This window comes from Ahaetulla prasina, chromosome 8, assembly GCF_028640845.1.
Source record: "Ahaetulla prasina isolate Xishuangbanna chromosome 8, ASM2864084v1, whole genome shotgun sequence".
Lineage (NCBI taxonomy): Eukaryota > Metazoa > Chordata > Lepidosauria > Squamata > Colubridae > Ahaetulla > Ahaetulla prasina.
The window spans coordinates 58,477,421-58,498,266 of NC_080546.1; the positions used below are offsets into that span (position 1 = coordinate 58,477,421).

At 36.7% G+C, this 20,846-nt stretch overlaps 1 protein-coding gene across 6 annotated transcripts in view; it reads right to left on the reverse strand.

Moving 5' to 3' along the window:
- GALNT7 (polypeptide N-acetylgalactosaminyltransferase 7) overlaps positions 1–20,846 on the reverse strand; it is a 62,547-nt gene that overhangs the window by 19,764 nt on the left and 21,937 nt on the right. For 3 of the 6 annotated variants that reach the window (XM_058192626.1, XM_058192625.1, XM_058192628.1), the window contains exons 2-7: positions 18,916–19,379; positions 10,702–10,868; positions 3,396–3,526; positions 3,121–3,200; positions 1,933–2,115; positions 1,597–1,779 (exon numbers count right to left, since the gene is read on the reverse strand). In XM_058192626.1, the coding sequence (XP_058048609.1) occupies positions 1,597–1,779; positions 1,933–2,115; positions 3,121–3,200; positions 3,396–3,526; positions 10,702–10,868; positions 18,916–19,379 (1,208 nt within the window). The remainder of the gene's footprint in view (positions 1–1,596; positions 1,780–1,932; positions 2,116–3,120; positions 3,201–3,395; positions 3,527–10,701; positions 10,869–18,915; positions 19,380–20,846) is intronic. The other 3 variants (XM_058192631.1, XM_058192629.1, XM_058192630.1) reach the window with 2 other exon arrangements.

The following is a 20,846-nucleotide window of genomic DNA, read 5'->3' on the forward strand; positions in this document are numbered from 1 at the left end:
AGTATGTCATAAATTATTTTATTAAAGAAACAGGGAATAATTTAGATATGCAGAAATTATAAAGCATTGATTCTGAAGTCACAATAAGATAATTAGAATTTAGGAATACTGAAACAATTAGATGTTTAATTCTTTCTTTCAAAGAATTTTAAACAATAACACACAGGAAAAATCTTAGAATGGAACAGTTCCTTTTCCAAGCTTAAAAGGAAAAAAAGTATTACAGTTTGCTTTATTTTTTACATAAGGAGGCATTATTCATCATGTGCCAATAATTGTATCAATTCAGAATAGATTAAAACACATAAAGGTTAAAAAAGCTCTTAGTGGGCCAAGTGACTGGAATGCTATTGAAGTTTCTGCTATAAACTATTGAAAAACCTTTATTGAATAGTGGGATTTGAGAATGGGTCAAAATATTTTCTGCTAGAAAGCAAAAATGTTTAATTAATTTATCAAAGCTTCATAATTTCAATGAAATATATCAAACTCTATAAATCATGAAGTAAAATAAAAACAACGCATCCATTTTTAAAAACTGCAGGAAATGATAAAAAACATTTCTAAAGGGAAAGAATCTTTGAAAAGAAAAGAAAATAAGCTAGGTTGCATTGTTAGTGAAGAATAATTGAATCAAAGCAGAACCATAGTCTATTAATACGGGGACAGGGGAAAGTGAAATTAGAATAATCTTATTCCTTTCCAGGTAAGTATATTTTCTTTTTGAACATCCATTTTATTGGTGAAAACAAATTAAAGAGAATTGTAAAAATCAACAAAATCAAAATATTTACAGTAAATGTATCATGCAATTTGTTGTCATCAGTGTTAATAATACTTCAATTAATCTGGTCAACTCTTCTTCTGACACCAAGCTTGAGAGAGCTCTGGCCAAGGTGTTCTCCTGCCACACAGCTGTTTTAACTTTGTTAAAACTCTTCGCCCTGGATGTGTTCTCTACTTTCTTTTGGGGTAGGCCCAGCACTGAATAGAAAAACTGGGCAATAGCTGCAAGCATTTACATTTTTCTGTTGTGATTTTCCTTTCAGCATAGTATTACAGAATATTTTTATCATACAACAACTAAGTAATTGAAAGTAATCTCGGTGTCATTCAAACGTGTTAAAATATACAATGCAAAATAAAATAATATATAAGGCAATTCAATGCACTGGAAATGGGCCCAAGATGTCAGAAGGGCAGCAAACTTACACTGATACCAACATGCTTTGCTATTTCCCATTTTGATGCCTGAACTGTCTTATTACTTTTCTAATCAACAAGAATAATAACCATGCATTGAAATAGGAGACATTAATGATCTGAAGGATGTGCAAATTGCAACATCCATTCTAAACAATTCCTAAAGCAGCCATTATGTATTATATGTAGCTTAGAAAATTGAGTAGATAAGCTTACTATAGTCAAGTTGCAAAAGTTAATTTAGTTATATTAGAAATGCTTGATCACAGGTTAGTGAAAAAAGATAGGGCTTATTTTAAAGCATTATTTTTAAGAATGGAAGATCATGCAAGTATTTAATAGGTCAGTACATCCTTAAGAAAAAGAAAAACATTTAAGCCATTTAGTGATTACCGATACGGCTCAGTTTTTGTCTTTCTCATTGCCTTCTCACGTTTGGTCAGGGGAACCCTCTTCCAGAGCATGCTCCAATCCCATGCTCCTCTAGCAAACCCATCTTCGTCACCACCCCCTTGGGGTACAATATTATAAGTGTTGCCATCTATGACATCTATAAGCGGCACAGTACATGTGGTTCTGCAGGATTTTGGATGATGATGGTGAAGATGAAGGAAGGCATATGGCACATTTAAACGAACCATGGTTCATGGAAAAGAAAGGGGGAAAAATGAAAGAATTTAAGTAAGCATGAATTAACAAAGATCAATAGAACAAAACAATGTTCTTTACCGATATGGCTCAGTTTTATATTTTCTTTTTGCCTTTTCCTTGTGGCTTAATGGAATACGTTTCCATAGCAAGCTCCAGTCCCAGGCCCCTCTGGCAAAGCCATCTTCATCCCCTCCTTGCTGTGGTTCAATGGAATAGTCATTCCCATCTATGTAATCTATTAGAGGCACAGTGCATGTAGTTCTGAAATATTTATGGAAGGGGAAGAGACAAGGTTAAACTGTCTAATCTAATAGATTACCTACTATCTTTAATGCCTTACCCAAATATAGTTTGAATAAATACAGTACACAGATATACACTTACTTTTCCTAGAAAACAAAACTGAGGAACAGAGATTATGAATTAACAGAATTAATTCAAATTAATGTTGAGAATATGTTTAATTTTTTCTGCATAGATTCTTGAAAATTAATTGTCAAAGGAAATAATGTAAATTGCATGTTTGTGGACAATGTGGCATTATGGTGTTAAATGCATTTGTCTTGTTTGGTTTCATGAAGCAGAGGTACTGTCAAATGGTTTTGCCAGTTTCTTAAACATGTTATCGATTAAAAAAAATAAAGCTTGCAAATATATTATTTTAACAGATACATTTTTAAACATGTCATGCATTTTTTTAAAAACATTGGGCCTGATTTAAAGCTAACAAATATACTATTTTAACAGGTACATTTATGAATTCTAAACACTGTCAAACAAAAACTAGTGGTCTGCTGTAATTACCCAAACTAATTATTTAAAAGGAAAGAGAGGGAACAATTTAAATAATATCTTTTATTTCTGACAATTCATATGCAATTCTGCTTTGCACATTGAGGACTACTTTCTTAGATTTTTATTCTTCATTTCAATGTAGCCTTCGTTTGTGTAAATATGGATATTAACTTGTCAACTGTTTGCATCACAAGTGAAATCAATTATGCAGTTAATGTCTTCAGGTAATAATAGAACTTTAAACTATTTACAGTGCTAAGAATACTTTAGATAAAAATTGTTAAGAATTTTTCCTAAATTAGTCTTGTAGAGAAAGCATAGTTTTATCAGCCAACTTGCAAACTTCTATTTGGGCAGCTGAAAAAATGTGTTAGAAAATTACCCGTTTAAAAAAATGATTATCTGTCTGGGATACTACAAAATTACAATGTTTAAAGGATTCCTGAGTGATAGAAATAAGCAAATTATTACCTGTCTTTAGATATAGGAGCTATTAGTGGCACATACCAGTTTACTGCCACCTCACAGTGGGCATCAAGGTAAATTAAAACCTTTAAAAAACAAAGAGGAAAGGAGATTTCAATTTAGTTTATATTTTCTTATAAAAATACATGTTGAGTTTATTTTTTTAATGTAATTTTGCAATTAAGAACTGTGGTTACAATAATAAAGTGGATTAATATCGGTTAAGAGCAAAATAGAGACTATATGGAAAGAAGGATTTTATTTAGCAAACAGTAATCTACCTTTCCAAGTTTAGCCTTCTGGGCTCCAATGCTTCTAGCTTGAATTAAACCTTCTCTCCTTTCATTTCGAAAAATCTTTACAAGGCCATTCCACTGCTTAATATAATCCTCTAGTCTTTCTTTTAAGTGTTCTATCAAATGATAAAAAGAGGTTTCCATGTATGTTATAAATATTTAAGGTTGAGCTAACAATACAAATTACATCTATATTAAAAACAAACATATATTTGACTAAATATCTACATTCCCCAAAAATCAAGGATGTCAGATTCAAGGTGTAATTTAGATATATTTACTGATAAGTGTACACTTATTTAATAATTGTTTCTTGATTATTCTCCAAAAGTTAAGGATGTCAAATTTATTATGTAAATTTGGTATAGCTGCAAGCTCACTTAAGAATTATTTCTTGATTATTTCACAAGCACAGAACAAAACAGAAAGGCAACATTGAAAATGTAACATTGTAACATTGAAAAATTAACCTGTGATATATCATGGGCATATATTAAATTTTAAACTCTTTTTTACCAACAGAAGAGCAAAAGAAATACTAACCAATTTTCTAGATATGTCCCAAATGTATATAGGCCATTTCATTTTTTAATTAGACTTCTTACCAGTGTAAAATAGACTCAATTGACAGAAGAATGATAAAATACTATAGCTGTCCTCTGACATACATTACCCCTCTCAAATCATCGAGACTTTAACTCACAAAATAAAATGCTTCATTTATTAGCAATCAAGATGGGATGAGAGGATATATTAGCACCTACAATTTATTAATACATCTGACCCTGAAAACAAAAGATTCTAGGATCCTTAAAATATCTTCAATATATATACATGTAAAAAAGACACTGTTTAATATTTTTTATTTTTTCAACATCTTTCAAGATATAGATATAGATCCTTATTTCAATTACATTAATAAAGGGATATAACAAATGTAATGCACTATTTACATAATGTGTATGTATCACTTAAATATTTTTGTGTGGAAAAAGTAAGTACACCTTACATGAGGAAAAAGTACATTTTACAAAGTAAACGTATTTATCACTACCTCAAATGCCTAAAATTATAATCAAGTGCACCAGATGAAGTGTAAATGATGAGAACAGTATTAGAGAGGATCTCAAGGAACCTAAAACCTCAGACATTTAGTTTCATTTTTTCTTTGTTGCTGAAGTTGTGGTGTCACCATGCCCTGCTCAAACAAGCTCTCCAATAACTTCAGAAGATTATAGATGCCTATGAGTCTAGGAAGGGGTTTTAAAAGATCACCAAACAACTGAACATCAATTGGTGAAAAACAAAGACAGCATTCCACTAGAAGGAACATTGGTCCTACCTGACACATTCCTTCTCTGCAGATAGTGTGAGTGTCCAAGAATGGGTTAAATATTGTCCTTCCACCCAGAGACAGAGTATCAGTTCCGTTGCCATGCCCCTTTGACTCTCCTTCTGGCTCCAGTTTTCGATGATGGCGTAGATATGAATAAATCTAAACATGCCATTACTTATCCCCACCTCGCAGACCGCACCAGTGCTAGGGCGGGGTTGGACACTCACACTATCTGCAGAGAAGGAATGTCTCAGGTAGGACCAATGTTCCTTCTCCTGCTTGATAGTGTGAGTGTCCAAGAATGGGATGTGCCAAAGCCTACCACCCTAAGGGGATGGGGAGCTGCATGGTCCTGAGTTCCCCCAGAGTGCACCTTTTGTAGGACCCTCCTCCCGAAGGAGGCATTAGCAGATGTGAAGGAGTCCAACATATAGTGCCTAACGAAAGGCGATGGGGAAGCCCAGGTTCCTGCCCTGCAAATTTTCTCTATGGATGCTTGAGTGGCCCAGGCTGCAGTTGTGGCTGCACTCCAAGTAGAGTGAGTCGTGATCTGGCCAGGCAATGGTAAGGCCCTGGATTGGTATGCTAGGGCTATGCATGCACTGCCAATTGTAGATCGGGTAACTCGGGATCCCAGAGAGGCTGGCTGAAATGAAAGGAAGAGCGACTCTTGAGTTCCTATCTTTGGCTGTCCATTTGATATAGATTTTCAGGGCCCTCCTCACGTCTAAGGTATGGCGTTCTAATGGACGGGAAGGACCCGGACAGAAGTTGGGCAGGACAAGCTCCTGAGACCGATGGAACCAGGAGTTAACTTTTGGTATGAAAGACGGATCAAGTCTGAGGATCACTCTATCTGCATGGAAGAGGCAGAAGTCCTCTCTAACTGACAAGGCCGCCAGCTCAGAAATGTGTCGGGCTGATGTGATGGCCACTAGAAAAATGACCTTAAGGGTCATATGATGGAGCGTAGTTGTTCTAAGCTACCTCGCACCACTCGGTGTTGATCACTGCCCCCAGGTGTTGGATTCGAGTCGTAGGCATAAGATGACTTTTGATAAAATTGATGGAGAACCTGTGGTTCTGCAGAATTCGAATTGTCGTACTTATGTCCTCTGCTGCTCAAGATGGAGACGGAGCGGATATCGTCAAGGTAGCACTGGATCCTGACCGGAATCGTCTGCAGGTAGCCATTAGCACCAGTACTTTGGTGAAGCACCTGGGCACTGAGGCCAGGCTGAAAGGCAAAGCCCTGTACTGGTAGCGACCTTGGTCGTAATGGAATCTCAGGAAACGGTGGTGTGCTGATAATATCGGCACATGGAGGTAAGCCTCCATAAGATCGATGGAGGCTAGGAAGTCACCCGGCTGCAGTCCCTTCAGAATGGACTGGAGTGAGCTCATTCTGAATTTCTTGTAGATCAAATGTATATTTAGTTTTTTTAGATCCAGGATCGCCCTCCACACCATCACCCCCCAAAGACTTTGGAACAATGAATAGAATAGAATAAAACCCCTGTCTCCTTTGGTCCAGAGGGACTGGCTCTATGGCCTGTATTTCCAACAGGTGTTGGATGGCCAATTCCATAAGCTCCCGTTTTTTGGCATTTAAAGAGACAGGGCACCGCAAAGTTGTTCGGGTGGGGGTGGGGGTAGAGAAGAATTCCAAAGATAGGCCCAGCTGTACGGAGTTGAGTACCCAATTGTCTGTGATGGTCTCCTCCCACTGAGGGGCATAGAGTGCCAATCAGCCCCCGATGGGAGGGTCGGTTTGACAGTCATTTGGCTGTGCAGTAAGGCCGACCTCCTGCTCCACGAAAGGGCCGCCGTGATTGGGGAATTTGCCTCGGACGCTCCCGAAACCCAGATCTTTCTGACTGTTGTTCCGGGGGGTTGATACATGAATGCTGAGGAGAAAATTCCATTTCTGAAAGCCAGAAAGATGGCCTCTGGAAATATGGTGAAGGCCCGCGATCCACCCTTCGAAACATGTTTGTCATAATCTTTTTCCTTTTCTTATTCTCTATTAGGATCAGATCTAAGGCTTCCCCAAATAAAATAGGTAAAGGACTGGTCAATAGGATTGCTGCAATCCCGCAGCAATCCCCTGAGAAATAGCTCGAGATATGATGGAACTCATATCCTGAGAAACCTCTGGCTCCTGACCTTCCCCTAAGCGGAGCCCTGCTGAAGTGGGAGTAAAGGTTATATTTGGAATTTGCTTTTCTGCAGAAGCAGACTGTCTGCCTGTTATTACGCAGGAAAAGGGATCCAGATTTGTCTCATTGCTGGCAAGCTGAGGAGACAGAGAAGGAGATAGCTCCCTTGCTCCCTCTAGTGATGAAAATGGCTCAGCTGCCGCCTGCAGCTGCTCCAACTGCTCCATTTGAAAAGCGTGCAAAGTCCTTGGATCAGCTATGGGGGAAGCTAATTGCTCACTCCGTTTCTTTTCAGCCTTAACAATCTGTTTTTCAAGTGCCTTGAGATGCCTTTTAGTGTCCTTTTCCTCAGCACTGGTGTTCCTGGAGGACCAGAGGGCTTTGGATTTGATTTTATCGCTGCCCTTCCTGAAGCAGACCAGGATTTAGCCACCCCCTTACAGATAGATTCCAGGGGGTCTGAAGAGTGATTGCCTCCTTGTCTATTCACAAGACAGCAATCCACCATTTTTATGGGCTCTGCTCCAACAGAAGAAAGGAGAATGCCCAGAGAACTGAGCAGAGCTCCAAATGAGTCAGCAAAGGCTGACAATGGCTGAAGGGAAGTCGGCTGTAGCTAAAACCCCATTAACCTGCCATCAAAATCCCCCAATGCGATCTGGCACTATCGCAGCTGGATCAGCAGGGCGTGCTAGCTCTGTTCCGTGAGTCAGCGGTTGTGCCAGTACAAAACTGGTCTAGCCAGCTCGATCCCCACAATCCCAAGTTTAGGGTCTGGGAGTTGGCGGCACTGCCAGGGAACCTGGACTGGCCAGCACAACTTGCATGGAGCCAAGTTCTGGCAGCAGGAATGCAGGGCAAGCTCCTGCTGCTTCCGCTTGCTCAAACAGCCATTTTTGCATAAAAACCTGATTTTTTGAGGTCCAAGAAGTCCAAGAATGGATTAATTACTCAGATCCGTCCAGATATGTCTCTCTCGGGCAAGACTGAGTATCTGTATCTGTGTATCTGTGACATATATCTGTGTATCTGTGACACAGATATCTGTATCTGTGTATCTGGACATATCCGTCCAGATATTCTCTCTCGGGCAAGACTGAGTATCTGTGGTGGTGATGAAGGAGAGGCAATGGGTATAGCAACAAAATTGATACTCAGTCTCTGGGTGGAAGGACAATATTTAACCCATTCTTGACACTCACACTATCAGGCAGGAGAATAAACTGATACAACTGTAAAGCATGGTGGTGGCAATGTTATGTTTTGGAACTGCTTTGCTGATCATGAACCGGGCAGTTACATCCCAGAATCAACTATAAATTCTTCATTGTACCAGAGGATGCTTGAAGATAATGTCACACCATCTGTCAGAAGGTTATTTTTAAATTCAAAGATAAAAGTGATGCAATTGAATAAAGACACTATGAAACTGACTTTGTAATCATCCATTGAAAATAATAAACAGATAAGCTATTTCTATGGAAAACTAAGTATATCCTTGGTTCTAATACTTGGTATTGTCCCTCACCAGAAACTACCTCAAGTAGGTATTTCTTGTAACTGTCTATCACTGTCTGACATTGAAGAGCATCTGGAAGCTTCAGCTAGCAATGAATGTGACTGTGTGGGCAGTTATGTGTATCTCTTCCATGAGCTGCATTGATTGCCAATTTGCTTCTGGGTGCTACGTTATTCGAGAGACTGTATTATCTTGGATACATCTATCCATCCCATCATCAGAAGAGCTATGCTCCAGGTCCTGCACAAAGGACTTCCATTTGATGGGACCCAGGATTGCTGTTTCAGCTATAGAACATATCATTTCCCCGGTGATGAGGTTCACCTTCCAGAAAGCCTGATTGTTCCATCAACCCCAGGGATTGTGCCTGAATAGTGTGCCATGGTGTTGTGCCTGAATAAGGCTAAATTATGATTGCCCACCAGCTATCCTGGGATTATTTTATGTTTTATTCCTTTGTGTTCTTTTCTTTCCCCCCCGTTGTTCTTTATGTCTGATTTTTTTTTTTTACATTGTGATACGGTTTGGTATTTTGCTTTTAAGCCCCTAGAGTCACTTTTTATGAGATGGGCAGCAATATAAACTTGCTAAATAAATATGTTAAACAAGAAAAACAAATCTTTACATGGAATGTGCTTACGTTTTCTCATGACTCTATGTCTCTTATGATAATTAAAAATACAAGAAAATATTTACATTGATTACTATTTTTTTACTGGAATGCTATGTTTAAAATACTATATTAAAATGATCATTCACAATTCTGTGTAGTCTCTTACTGTTCAATGTAGCAAGGAATTATGAATTGGGATTTTGAAGGAGATAAGCATATCCTCCCCAAATGAAAGAGGCACTATTTCAGCAAAACAATGCAATGTCTGAAATATGTATGATATTATTTAAATTTCTACAGACATATTTACTTTAGTCATCTACAAGGTTTGCCTGCTATAATCTTCACAAATTCTTCATACTATAGCTTAAAAACATCTAATTGTACATACAGCTATCTACAGGTAGTCCTCAATTCATCAATCATTCATTTAGTGACCATTTGAAATTACAACGGCACTGAAAAAAGTCACTAATGACCATTACAGCATTCTCATTGTCACATGATCAAAATTTTCACACTTGGCAACTAGTTCATATTTATGATGGTTACAGTGTGCCGCGGTCTTGTGATCACCTTTTGCGAACCTCTGACAAAGTCAATGGGGAATATGTTTATTTTTTTATTTTTTTATTTTTTTTATTTTTATACTGCCCTTCTCCGAAGACTCAGGGCGGTGTACAGCAGAAATAAAACATAAATATAAAAAAAAATTTAAATACAATAAACAATTAAAAATCTGATTCAATAAGCTGAAGAAGTTAAAAATTCCTAAGTAAAAATTAATAAAATAGAATTAATTCCCTTAAAACCCCATTAAAACACTCAATTAAAAACAGTATCGTTAGGCCAGCCCTGCTTGGTGAAAAAAGAAGGTTTTGAGCTCGCGCTTAAAGGTCCGAAGATCAGGGAGAAGACGTAGCCCCACAGGTAGTTCATTCCACAGGGCCGGAGCTCCCACAGAGAACGCTCTCCCCCTGGGGGTCGCCAGCCAACATTGTCTGGCCGACGGCACCCTGAGAAGGCCCTCTCTGTCACTTAATAATTGTGATATTAACTTAAGAACTGCAGTGATTCACATAACTGTGACAAGACAGATCATAAAATGGGTAAAACTGACAAATAATAACTGTTTCGCTTAGCAACAAATTTGGGCTCAGCTGTGGTTGTTAAGTCAAGGTCTACCCTTATTAACTCGTCCTGAAAAGCTTATTGATTTAGGATATCTACTGGATCCACCATTACTAATCCATTAACCATGCTCCTTATCCAATTCAATTAAATTCATTCACAAAATACAACTCAAAATTGAAAATGATACCTAATTATCTCATTATTTATCAAATGAAAACCTTATTTAGAAGTTCATAGTGTAGCAACATATAATACAGTGCAAAATAATTGAATAATGATATATTTATAAAGACTTAGTATTTAACTTATTTCATCTAAATGATATTTATGGACAATACAAAGAACACAAATTAATACAGTCACAGTGACAAGCATTCTGTGATATCTGAAGATTAAGAGCCCAATATTCCTCAAGTTACGTTCTAAATAGGAACAGAAAGAGGTGGATATCAGCTCAATATTTCTGCTACTCATATTTTCTAGATAATGATATCCAACCTTGGTTTCATACTAATGTTAAATGCGTTTACCTTTATTGCTGAAATCATCAATTAAAACAATTTCAGCCAGATATTTTCTTGGAGTTCTTTTAATTACACTATGAACTGTCCGCATGAGTGTAGACCACCCTTCATTATGGAAGACAATAATAACGCTGGAGGTGAGAAGGTTTTCATCATAGTGCCAGTATTTGCACCTGCAACAGACAATTTTGTTATTTAAAACAATTAGTCCTTTTTAATAATTTAAACAATACAGTCAAAAGACGAACAGAAGTATATGCAAGCATTTCGTATTGACTCATCACTAACTACTTTACAATTGATTTTTCAATTTTGTTATTGATTTTTTATGAATACTTATGATCAATAGTAAGTTCAGTAAAACTAATTTCAACTGGTGACTTTGAATTTTAAATTCAAAAATCTGAAAGTTCAAGTTTATTATTCAGAGTGAATATTTCACTGTTCTATGTTTTTTACATTATATCAACAATTTTTATTTTAATACTGAACACAATGCAAACAAATATTTATTGAAATTATGTGAACTTGGTATGTCTAGCCTAACAAAGAGAAGAACTATGAGTGATATGATAGCTTAAGAGGCACAAAGAAGAGAGGGTCGACCTATTCTTCAAAGCACCTGAGGACAGGACAAGAAGTAACAGATGGAAACTTATCAAAGAGAGATCCAACCTAGACCTAAGGAGACATTTGCTGACAATGAGAACAATTAATTAGTGGAATAGCTTGTCTTCAGAAGCTGTGGGAGCTCCATCCCTGGAAGCTTTTAACAATATATTGGACAACTATTTGTCTGAAATGGTATAGAGTCTCCTGCTCCAAGGTCTCTTCTAACTAACATTTTATTTCTGATTTTTTCCTTCCCCATTATTCACAGTATCCAGAATTTAAAAATAAGGTATTATAAGCAAAAGAAAAGACATCTATATCAGGCAAATATTTTCTTTTAAATAACTCCTAAGCATACTTTTCTTTTAAAAATCTCATTGATAAATTAAAATGTCTGCTACTATCAAAACAAGTTCTCAAGTACTTTAGAGTTTAATATAAAAAAGCAATCTGCTATTTCACAGAACAAAAGTGACATCTAGTGGCAAATAAAGTACCATCAAAAAGCATGTTATTGTACTTTCCCTCACCATATCTACAAATATATTTATAAAAAGCCATAATGCCATTGCAAATTGACATTTTATGAATATTATATAAAAATGAGCAAGGGTGGTTAGCAACTATTTCACACTTAGGACTGAATACTAATATTGTAGTTATGATATAATCACACTTCAGTGCATGTTTTGTATTAAACCTATGATCATTCTGCCACCTAGTGTTAAACTTTTTGAGAACAAAGATTCTAATTTAACAGTTACTGTTAAAACAGTTGTATTACTACAACAAAAGCAGCAAGTGATTTATTCATTATTTTTATTTATTTATTTATTTATTTGTATCCCGCGCCCTTATTTTTTTACCAAATATTCTTATCTTCATTCCACACCTGCATATTTGGAGGCATTTTTAAGCCAGAAAATTGTGTATATAACATGCTCTATTTATGTGCTTTTTTGTAACATAAAGACACACTAACTTGCCACACAGAGAATTCCATATGCGTTCATCTATAAAATATTCAACCATAATATAGGGATTTTGTTTTAAAAAATGTTTTTTTACTTACATATGATAAAAGCTCTATACTATACTATTTGTCAAGCTCCTCAATAGTGGAGCTAATTTACAAATTAGTAAAATACATTTCTATCCTAGAAAGACAGCATTTATTGAATTAAAAAATTTGCTTGTCTAATACAATACTATCCATCTTGGGTCTTCACAATTTCAAAATTTCTCACAGACCTAATTCAGGATTGAATCCATACTCTCTGAAAAATCTCTGAATGCCTATTTATGAATTTGTGGCAGTAGAAGAATTTGAAATGTTTCTCATTATTTATGTTGATGTGAGAATTGAATCCCAAAAAAAGGCCAAGTTTTAAATACTGTATTCTAAGAAAGACAGAGAAAAAGAAAAAAGATACTCTTAGTAGGTATTTACAAAACCATTCTTGTAACAAAATAAGACAGTATATTGCTATTTACTTAGTAGAATATCTTTTGCAAGGATAATTCAGTTTCTTTAAGGAATTGCAAACTGGCACTATACTATCTACTCCCCACTTCAAAAGCACATTTTTTTCTTTGAATATAAAGCACTCCAGAGCCGTAACAAAAAACACACTGCAGAAAAGAATTTGGCTTGCTGACAATAACATAATCAAGAAGTTGACAAATGCCTTACATTAATTACCGTATTTTTCGGAGTATAAGACATAAAAGTATAACCCTAAAATGGGGTGAAAATTTGGGTGTCTCTTATACACCGAATGTAGCCCCTCCCACCCAGTGGCCCCCACCCTTTGGCCTCTGCCTCCCTGTAGCAAGCAGCAAGAAGAAACAGCCCATTTCAACTTCAGCACAGCCTAATTAGCACAAGTTGATTGTCCCTGACTCTCAGCTGTTTCAGGTTGCAGGGATTGCCATTGCCTATTGCTGCGTGGGCCTCTGCTGCTTGCTGCAAGGAGGTAAACTGCTGGGAGCAGATTTTTTTCCTTGGGCTAATCAAGCTATGCTGAAAACAAAAATGAAAGGAAAGCAGGCTGTTTGCTGCAAAGAGGCAAAATTGCTGGGAGGCAGAGGCAGATTATGTTTTCCTCACCAAAAAAGGGAGGTACGTCTTATACTCAGAAAAATATGATAAATGTTTGATAAAAGGATAAAAAGGTTGTTTTATTTATTTTATCTACTTAAAGAGAAAAAGACATAATTTTATCTACTTAAAGAGAAAAAGACATAATTTCCTCAATGAAAATGTAATGCTGATGTCATTCTTGCATTAAGTTGCATCAATACTGTAACTATATGTTTATAGAAAAGTTTGTAAAAATGTGTTAAATATTTAAGCTGATTATTCCTAAACAATTTTCAAAGTAATATATAGCACATGTCATAAAATTATCAGCAACAAAACATGCATTGTAAAAATTTCATGTTACAGTATAGTCTTGCTCTTTTTTGTTAATAAATCCTATGGATTCTACTTATTTTCTCCTCCCAGCAGTAATATCCTCTAAGGTTACTGAATACTAATGAGCCATCTAATATTTTTAACAATTTATACTATAGGACAAATAGGCCTTCACAATTCAATTGTTACAATGCAAAAATAAAGTATTATGTAGAAATAAATATGTTATGGAGAAAATGAAAAACAAACATTTAGCTGGTAATATTGTCTTATTTCTAACAAGTGCTCTTAATAAAAAAAAATTAAGCAAGATTCTTTAGGTGATCATTTTCTGGTTAATGTAAATGACCAAACTGGTTTCTTGCATATCACAATAGTCTCCCTAGGAGCAAGAGCAAATTCCCAATTCCAATTGCAGATAGCTGAACAATTAAAGGCTCTTCTATTGTTTTGACAGTAGAAAAGCAAATGGATTGAAAACTTTATATTGACATAAGGATATAAACACCCCTTCATGGATTACTGCCTTGTTGTGGTGAAGGGGCTTGCGTAGGTCAATGAAGCTATGAACTATGCCATGCAGGGACACCTAAGATGGACAGGTCATAGCAGAGAGTTCTGACAAAACGTGATCCACTGGAGAAAAAAATGGCAACACACTCCAGTATCTTTGCCATGAAAACCCCATGGGGTTTGATGAGCCCCTCAGGTCGGAAGGTGTCCAGAATGCTACTGGGGAAGAGTGGAGGGTTAGTACTAGTAGTGCCAGAAAGAATGAAGCGACTGGGCCAAAGCCAAAAGGACACTCAGCTGTGGATGTATCTGATGGTGAAAGGAAAGTCCGATGCTGTAAAGATTTTTTCTCCATAGGAACCTGTAAGATCCATGAATCAAGGTAAGTGGATGTGATCAAACAAGGGATGACAAGACTGAACATCGACATCCTAGAAATCAGTGAACTAAAATGAACAGGAATGGGTGAATTTAATTCAGATGACCATCAGGTATACTACTGCGGGCAAGAATCCCTCAGAAGAAATGGAGTAGCCTTCATAATCAATAAAAGAGTAGGAAAAGAAATACTGGGATACAATTCCCAAAATGACAGAATGATGTCAGTTCAAATCCAAGGCAAACAATTCAATATCACAGTAGTCAAAGTCTATGCCCCAATCACTGGTGCTGAAGAGGATGAAATTGACCAGTTCTATGAAGCCCTACAGCACCTTATAGAATTAACACCAAAAATGATGTCCTTATCATCATGGGAATGCTAAAGTAGGACGCCAAAAGATAACCGGAATAACAGGCAAATTTGGCCTTGGAGTACAAAATGAAGCAGGGCGCAGGCTGATCGAATTCTGTCAAGATAATACGATGGTCATAGCAAACACTTTTTTCCAACAACCCAAGAGACGACTCTACACATGGACATCACCAGATGGTCAACACAGAAATAGGATAGAAAGATACACCCAGTTGAATGCAGAATTCCAGAGAATAGCTAAAAGAGATAAGAATGCATTCTTAAATGAACAGTGCAAAGAAATAGAAGAAAACAATAGAATAGGGAGGACCAGAGATCTCTTCAAGAAAATTGGAGATATGAATGGAATGTTTCATGGAAAGATGGGCATGATAAAAAACCAAAATGGCAGGGACCTAACAGAGGCAGAAGAGATTAAGAAGAGGTGGCAAAATTACACAGAAAAACTATACAAGAATGAGCTTAACATCCCCGATAACCAAGATGGGGTGGTCACTGACCTCGAGCCAATCCTAGAATGTGAAGTCAAATGGGCCTTAAGAAATCTGAGCAACAATAAAGCTAGTGGAGGAGACAGTATTCCAGCTGAGCTATTCAAAATCTTAAAAGACAATACAGTAAAACTGCTACACTCAATTTGCCAGCAAATTTGGAAAACTCAGCAGTGGCCACAGGATTGGAAAAGGTCAGTTTACATTCCAATTCCAAAGAAAGGCAATGCCAAAGAATGTTCAAACTATCGCACCATTGCACTCATTTCACATGCTAGTAAAAGCATGACAAAATCCTACAAGCTAGGCTCCAGCAGTATGTGGATCGAGAACTACCAGATGTACAGGCAGGGTTTTGAAGAGGCAGAGGAACTAGAGATCAAATTGCCAACGTACGCTGGATCATGAAGAAAGCTAGGGAGTTCCAGAAAAACATCTACTTCTGCTTCACTGACTATGCTAAAGCCTTTGATTGTGTGAATCACAATAAATTGTGGCAAGTTCTTAAAGAGATGGGCGTACCAGACCATCTTATTTGTCTCTTGAGAAACCTGTATGCGGGTCAAGAAGCAACAGTGAGAACTGGACACAGAACCACTGATTGGTTCAAAATTGGGAAAGGATCTGGCAAGGCTGTATACTCTCGCCCTGCCTATTTAACTTATATGCAGAGCACATCATGAGAAAGGCGGGGCTGGATGAATCAAAAGTTGGAATTAAGATTGCCGGGAGAAATGGCAATGGCAGAAAGCGAACTAAAAAGCCTCTTGATGCAGGTGAAGGAGGAGAGTGCAAAAGTTGGCTTCAAACTCAACATTAAGAAAACTAAGATCATGGCATCCGGCCCTCTCAATTCCTGGCAGACAGAAGGGGAAGAAATGGAGGTAGTGACAAATTTTATTTTCCTGGACTCCAAGATCACAGCAGATGAGGACTGCAGCCAAGAAATTAAAAGATGCTTGCTCCTGGGGACGAAAGCTATGGCAAATCTAGACAGCGTACTAAAAAGCAGAGACATCATCCTGCCAACAAAAGTGTGTATAGTCAAGGCTATGGTTTTCCCAGTTGCAATGTATGGCTGTGAAAGTTGGACCATAAGAAAGGCTGACCACCAAAGAATTGAGGCCTTTGAACTCTGGCGCTGGAGAAGACTCCTGCGAGTCCCTTGGACTGCAAGGCGAACAAACAAGTCAATCCTAGAGGAGATCAACCCTGACTGCTCTTTAAAAGGCCAGATCCTGAAGATGCAACTGAAATACTTTGACCACCTAATGAGAAGGAAGAACTCATTGGAGAAGAGCCTAATGCTGGGAAAGATTGAGGGCAAAAGAAGAAGGGGATGACAGAGAACGAGGTGGCTGGGTGGAGTCACTGAAGCAGTAGGCGTAAGCTTAAATGGACTCCAGAGAATGATAGAGGATAGGAAGGCCTGGAGGAACGTTATCCGTGGAGTTATGATGGGTTGGATATGACTTCGCAACTAACAACAACAAAGGATATAAACAAGAGGAAAAAATAAGATCTGTCTTTGATTTCATAATATATATGAAGAAGCACTTATGTTAAGGCTCCCACTAATAAGTTGAAAGGAAGCCAGGATTTCAGATCGAAAACATACCAAAACAAGATGGCTATTACAACACAAATTAGCAGATCCCAAAGACTCTTGAAGGCTGACCCTCAGATTTAACTCCTATTAGGATGCTTTGCAATTTGATAGTCATAATTGTCCACATACTAACTTTGTTATACTCTACCATTATTTGAAAGCTAGCATGTGCATTACATTATTAGATTTTATCCTCACTTTATCCCTTAATAAGTAACTCAAGGTGACAAACATGCCTTTTGTCAAGTATTCTCTTTTCTCCTATTTTCTTCATAATAACAACCCTGTACAGTGGGTTGGTCTGGGAGAGGGTGACCTGTCTAAACTCACCCAGCCAGCTTTCATATCTAAGGTGGGACTGACAGTCTCCTGATTTCTAGGTCAGCAATTTAACCACTAGATCAAACTGGCTATTGCTATTTTAAATATAATTATTTTAACATTTAAGTTTTCTAGTAAAATACTAGCTTTGTAAACACTGAACTACAAATAGATTATTATTTTTACTGAAATTAGAATTACAATTATGCTTGTAATACTGTGATTCACATAACTTTTAAATAACATTTTGGAAATGTATTTTTGCTAGGTTGCTTTGTATAGCTGCCAAAACCAACTTATATTTTTAGCTTATTAAATAAAAAATAAAACAAATGCTTTATTACAAATGCTTAGGCACACAGCTGCATTAGATAATGCAGAAGAAAGAAAATTATTGCAGAAAAATCTGGTGAAAGGTAAATTATCAAAATTTAAGGCATGGAATACATTACATAGAAGAGATAAAAGATAAATTATAAAATTCTAACTAAAACTGTATAATGTCCAGGGATTTTGAAGCAAAGATTTTATTTTTTCAATAAAAAATTGAAAATTTGGGAAAAATTAATGTACAGGTCATGTTTATTTTTAAAATATTGTTTACATATACTTTGTTACTTCATAAAATTATAAAAGTTGGAAGAGATTATTTAGACATCAAGTCCAATTCTCTGCTCAGTGTAGGAATTCAAAGTCATTCAAAACAGATGGTTGTGTAGGCTTTGCATGGAATGTTGTCATTATATATTCCTGTGTTTACTTATAAAAGGACGTTTTGTATAAAAATGTAAAATATAGTTTATTCAGAAAATAGTTGAGTTTTAAGTCTTTTCAAATGATAAATCTTCCAATCAACTTCAGGTTTTGAACTAAAGGTTCTATTTAACATCATTTTTTTTCTTCTATGCTTTTATTATTTTATTACTGCATATGCTTCTGAACTTTGAATTTTGTCTACACTGAGGCAAGTTTCTGAATTCCTTCAAGAGTCTATTTTAGTTTGATGTGAGTATTCTAAAGACAGATTTATTTCTTTTGTTGTATAATTTCTTTTTATCTCTCTCGTTTTATATGCTACCTATCTTGTTTAAATAACACCATGTATTATTTAAGATCCAAATGGTCCCCACTTCTATTGTTTAAAACAGTCGTGAAAAGTTGATCCTTCACAAGACTTTTGATGACGAAAAGTGAGCCCCTCACTACATTTCTTATGTTCAGCTGTGCTTGCCATATTTTATATTTTCATTTATTTCTTTAGTGGTTGTGAAATTGCCAGACTCATTAAGAATCAGTTATAAATCATTGGTAATAGTAGAAGTAGTAGGAAATATTTAGTTCTCTATTTTTTCCTATTTTTTGGGGGGGGGGATGGCAGATGCCTTGAAAAAACTGTTACATCTTTATCATAGTAAACACAATATAAGAATGGTGTCATCAGTTTTACTGAAATTATATCACTCTTGAATAAGTATAAAATAGAGGCAGAACTAAAACTTACTCTTCTTGGCGTAAATCATTAATGCTCCGATCTAATGATATCATATCACTTGCCACCATGTTGAACCCAAATTCTTTAATGCTGGCTTGAATAGATTCTTTATATTCTGGTCCTAAAACATATGGCTTGGCTTCCTCACCAGGACCACCTACAACTCCATGGGATTCAGGTTCTTTGAGTTCAAAATTACCAAGAATTCCAGGTCGCAATACAGGGTCATGGTAGATATTTGTCTGTGGCTTAAATGTAAGATACTGTCTCTGCATAATATTCTGCTGATCATTCTTTTCACCAGCATGAGGAAGTCTCTCATTTTTGGCCTTATTCCTTCGTCGAATTGATTCCAAGTCTACTTCCACACCTTCAACATGAGGCCAGGGTAACACTGGCTTAAATTTGTCATTTCCAGGAATTAGACCATTATCTCTATTGTTTGGCATTAGATTGATGGCTTCTTTGTAGTCCTACACACACACACAAAACAATAAATATAAAACAAAATGAATTAGTTACATGGCAAATTCAATTTCATTTTCAACATTATTTTCACTGTCAATTTATCAATATGAATATCATACAAATTGATAAGATCTATATTAAAAGCAAATAATTACAGAAATTACTTTCTGTCATGTTTTATATCACAAATGAAGGTGAATATACATATTCCAGGACATTGTTGTTGTTTTTTATTAAAATGTTTAACAGAAAATTTCACAAATGTCTCCCATTTCCCCCACCCCCGGACTTCCCAGAGCAAAATACAGGGTATAACATCTAAGGGGCCGTGGTGGCTCAGGCTGTAAGATAGCCTGTTATTAAAACACAGCAGCCTGCAATTACTGCAGGCTCGAATCCCACCAGGCCCAAGGTTGACTCAGCCTTCCATCCTTTATAAGGTAGGTAAAATGAGGACCCAGATTGTTGGGGGGCAATAAGTTGACTTTGTAAATATACAAATAGAATGAGACTATTGCCTTACACACTGTAAGCCGCCCTGAGTCTTCGGAGAAGGGCGGGATATAAATGTAAATAAAAAAAATTAATAACAATCATAAGCTAGAATACGCTAACTATCTATAAACTCCCATGCCTCCCCTAGAGCCTTTTAACTCCCCTTTTACATAAAGAAAAATATACAAATACAATTTTTACTTTCTATTCATTCATAAGCTATTTGGTACTTCTTGGTCTGATATTTGTTTTGAATATAATCAATCCATCTTCTCCATTCCAGTATATATCTTTCTTGTGAATAGTCTTTCAGATACGCTGAGATTTTTGCCATCTCCGCTAAATTCGCTACTTTTATCCACTCTTCCATGGTAGGCAGATATTCCTTCTTCCAATATTGCGCTACCAATAGTCTAGCTGCTGATATTAAATTTAAAATCAATCTCTATTGCCGTACAGTCCGTAATTATACCCAATAAAAACAACTGCGGAGTAAATCCCAGGACATTGTTGAAGGAATCAGTCTGGGTAGGTCACCGGGACCAGAGATTTACTTCTTCCAAGCTTTTGGAATTGTGCTGGAGCCCATGTTCAGGGAATTCCTCTCTGTGCTTTGGTATATTCTGTGTGTGTGCTATTCTGTATAATATTCTGTTATATGGTGTCTAGTTGCGTGACACTTTTTAGTAGTTGATTGAGATGTTGATGGTCAGTTATTAAGTCATTTCCTTGTGCTACCAAAGCCTCACTTCCTAAGCATTGATAAACTGGTGGTAAATCAGTACTCCCGTTTACTGACAAAGAGTTCCATTTCCCAGGCCTTGTGCCTGCTCATCCAACAATTTTGGTAGTTGCAAAATTGAATGTCTGTCCTTGTTCATTGCAATGTGAGGCTACCAATGAGTTCAGATCTCCTTGCCCGACTGTTTGCTTGTGTTCTGCAATCTGTCATACATAATCCATGCAGGTGATCCTGT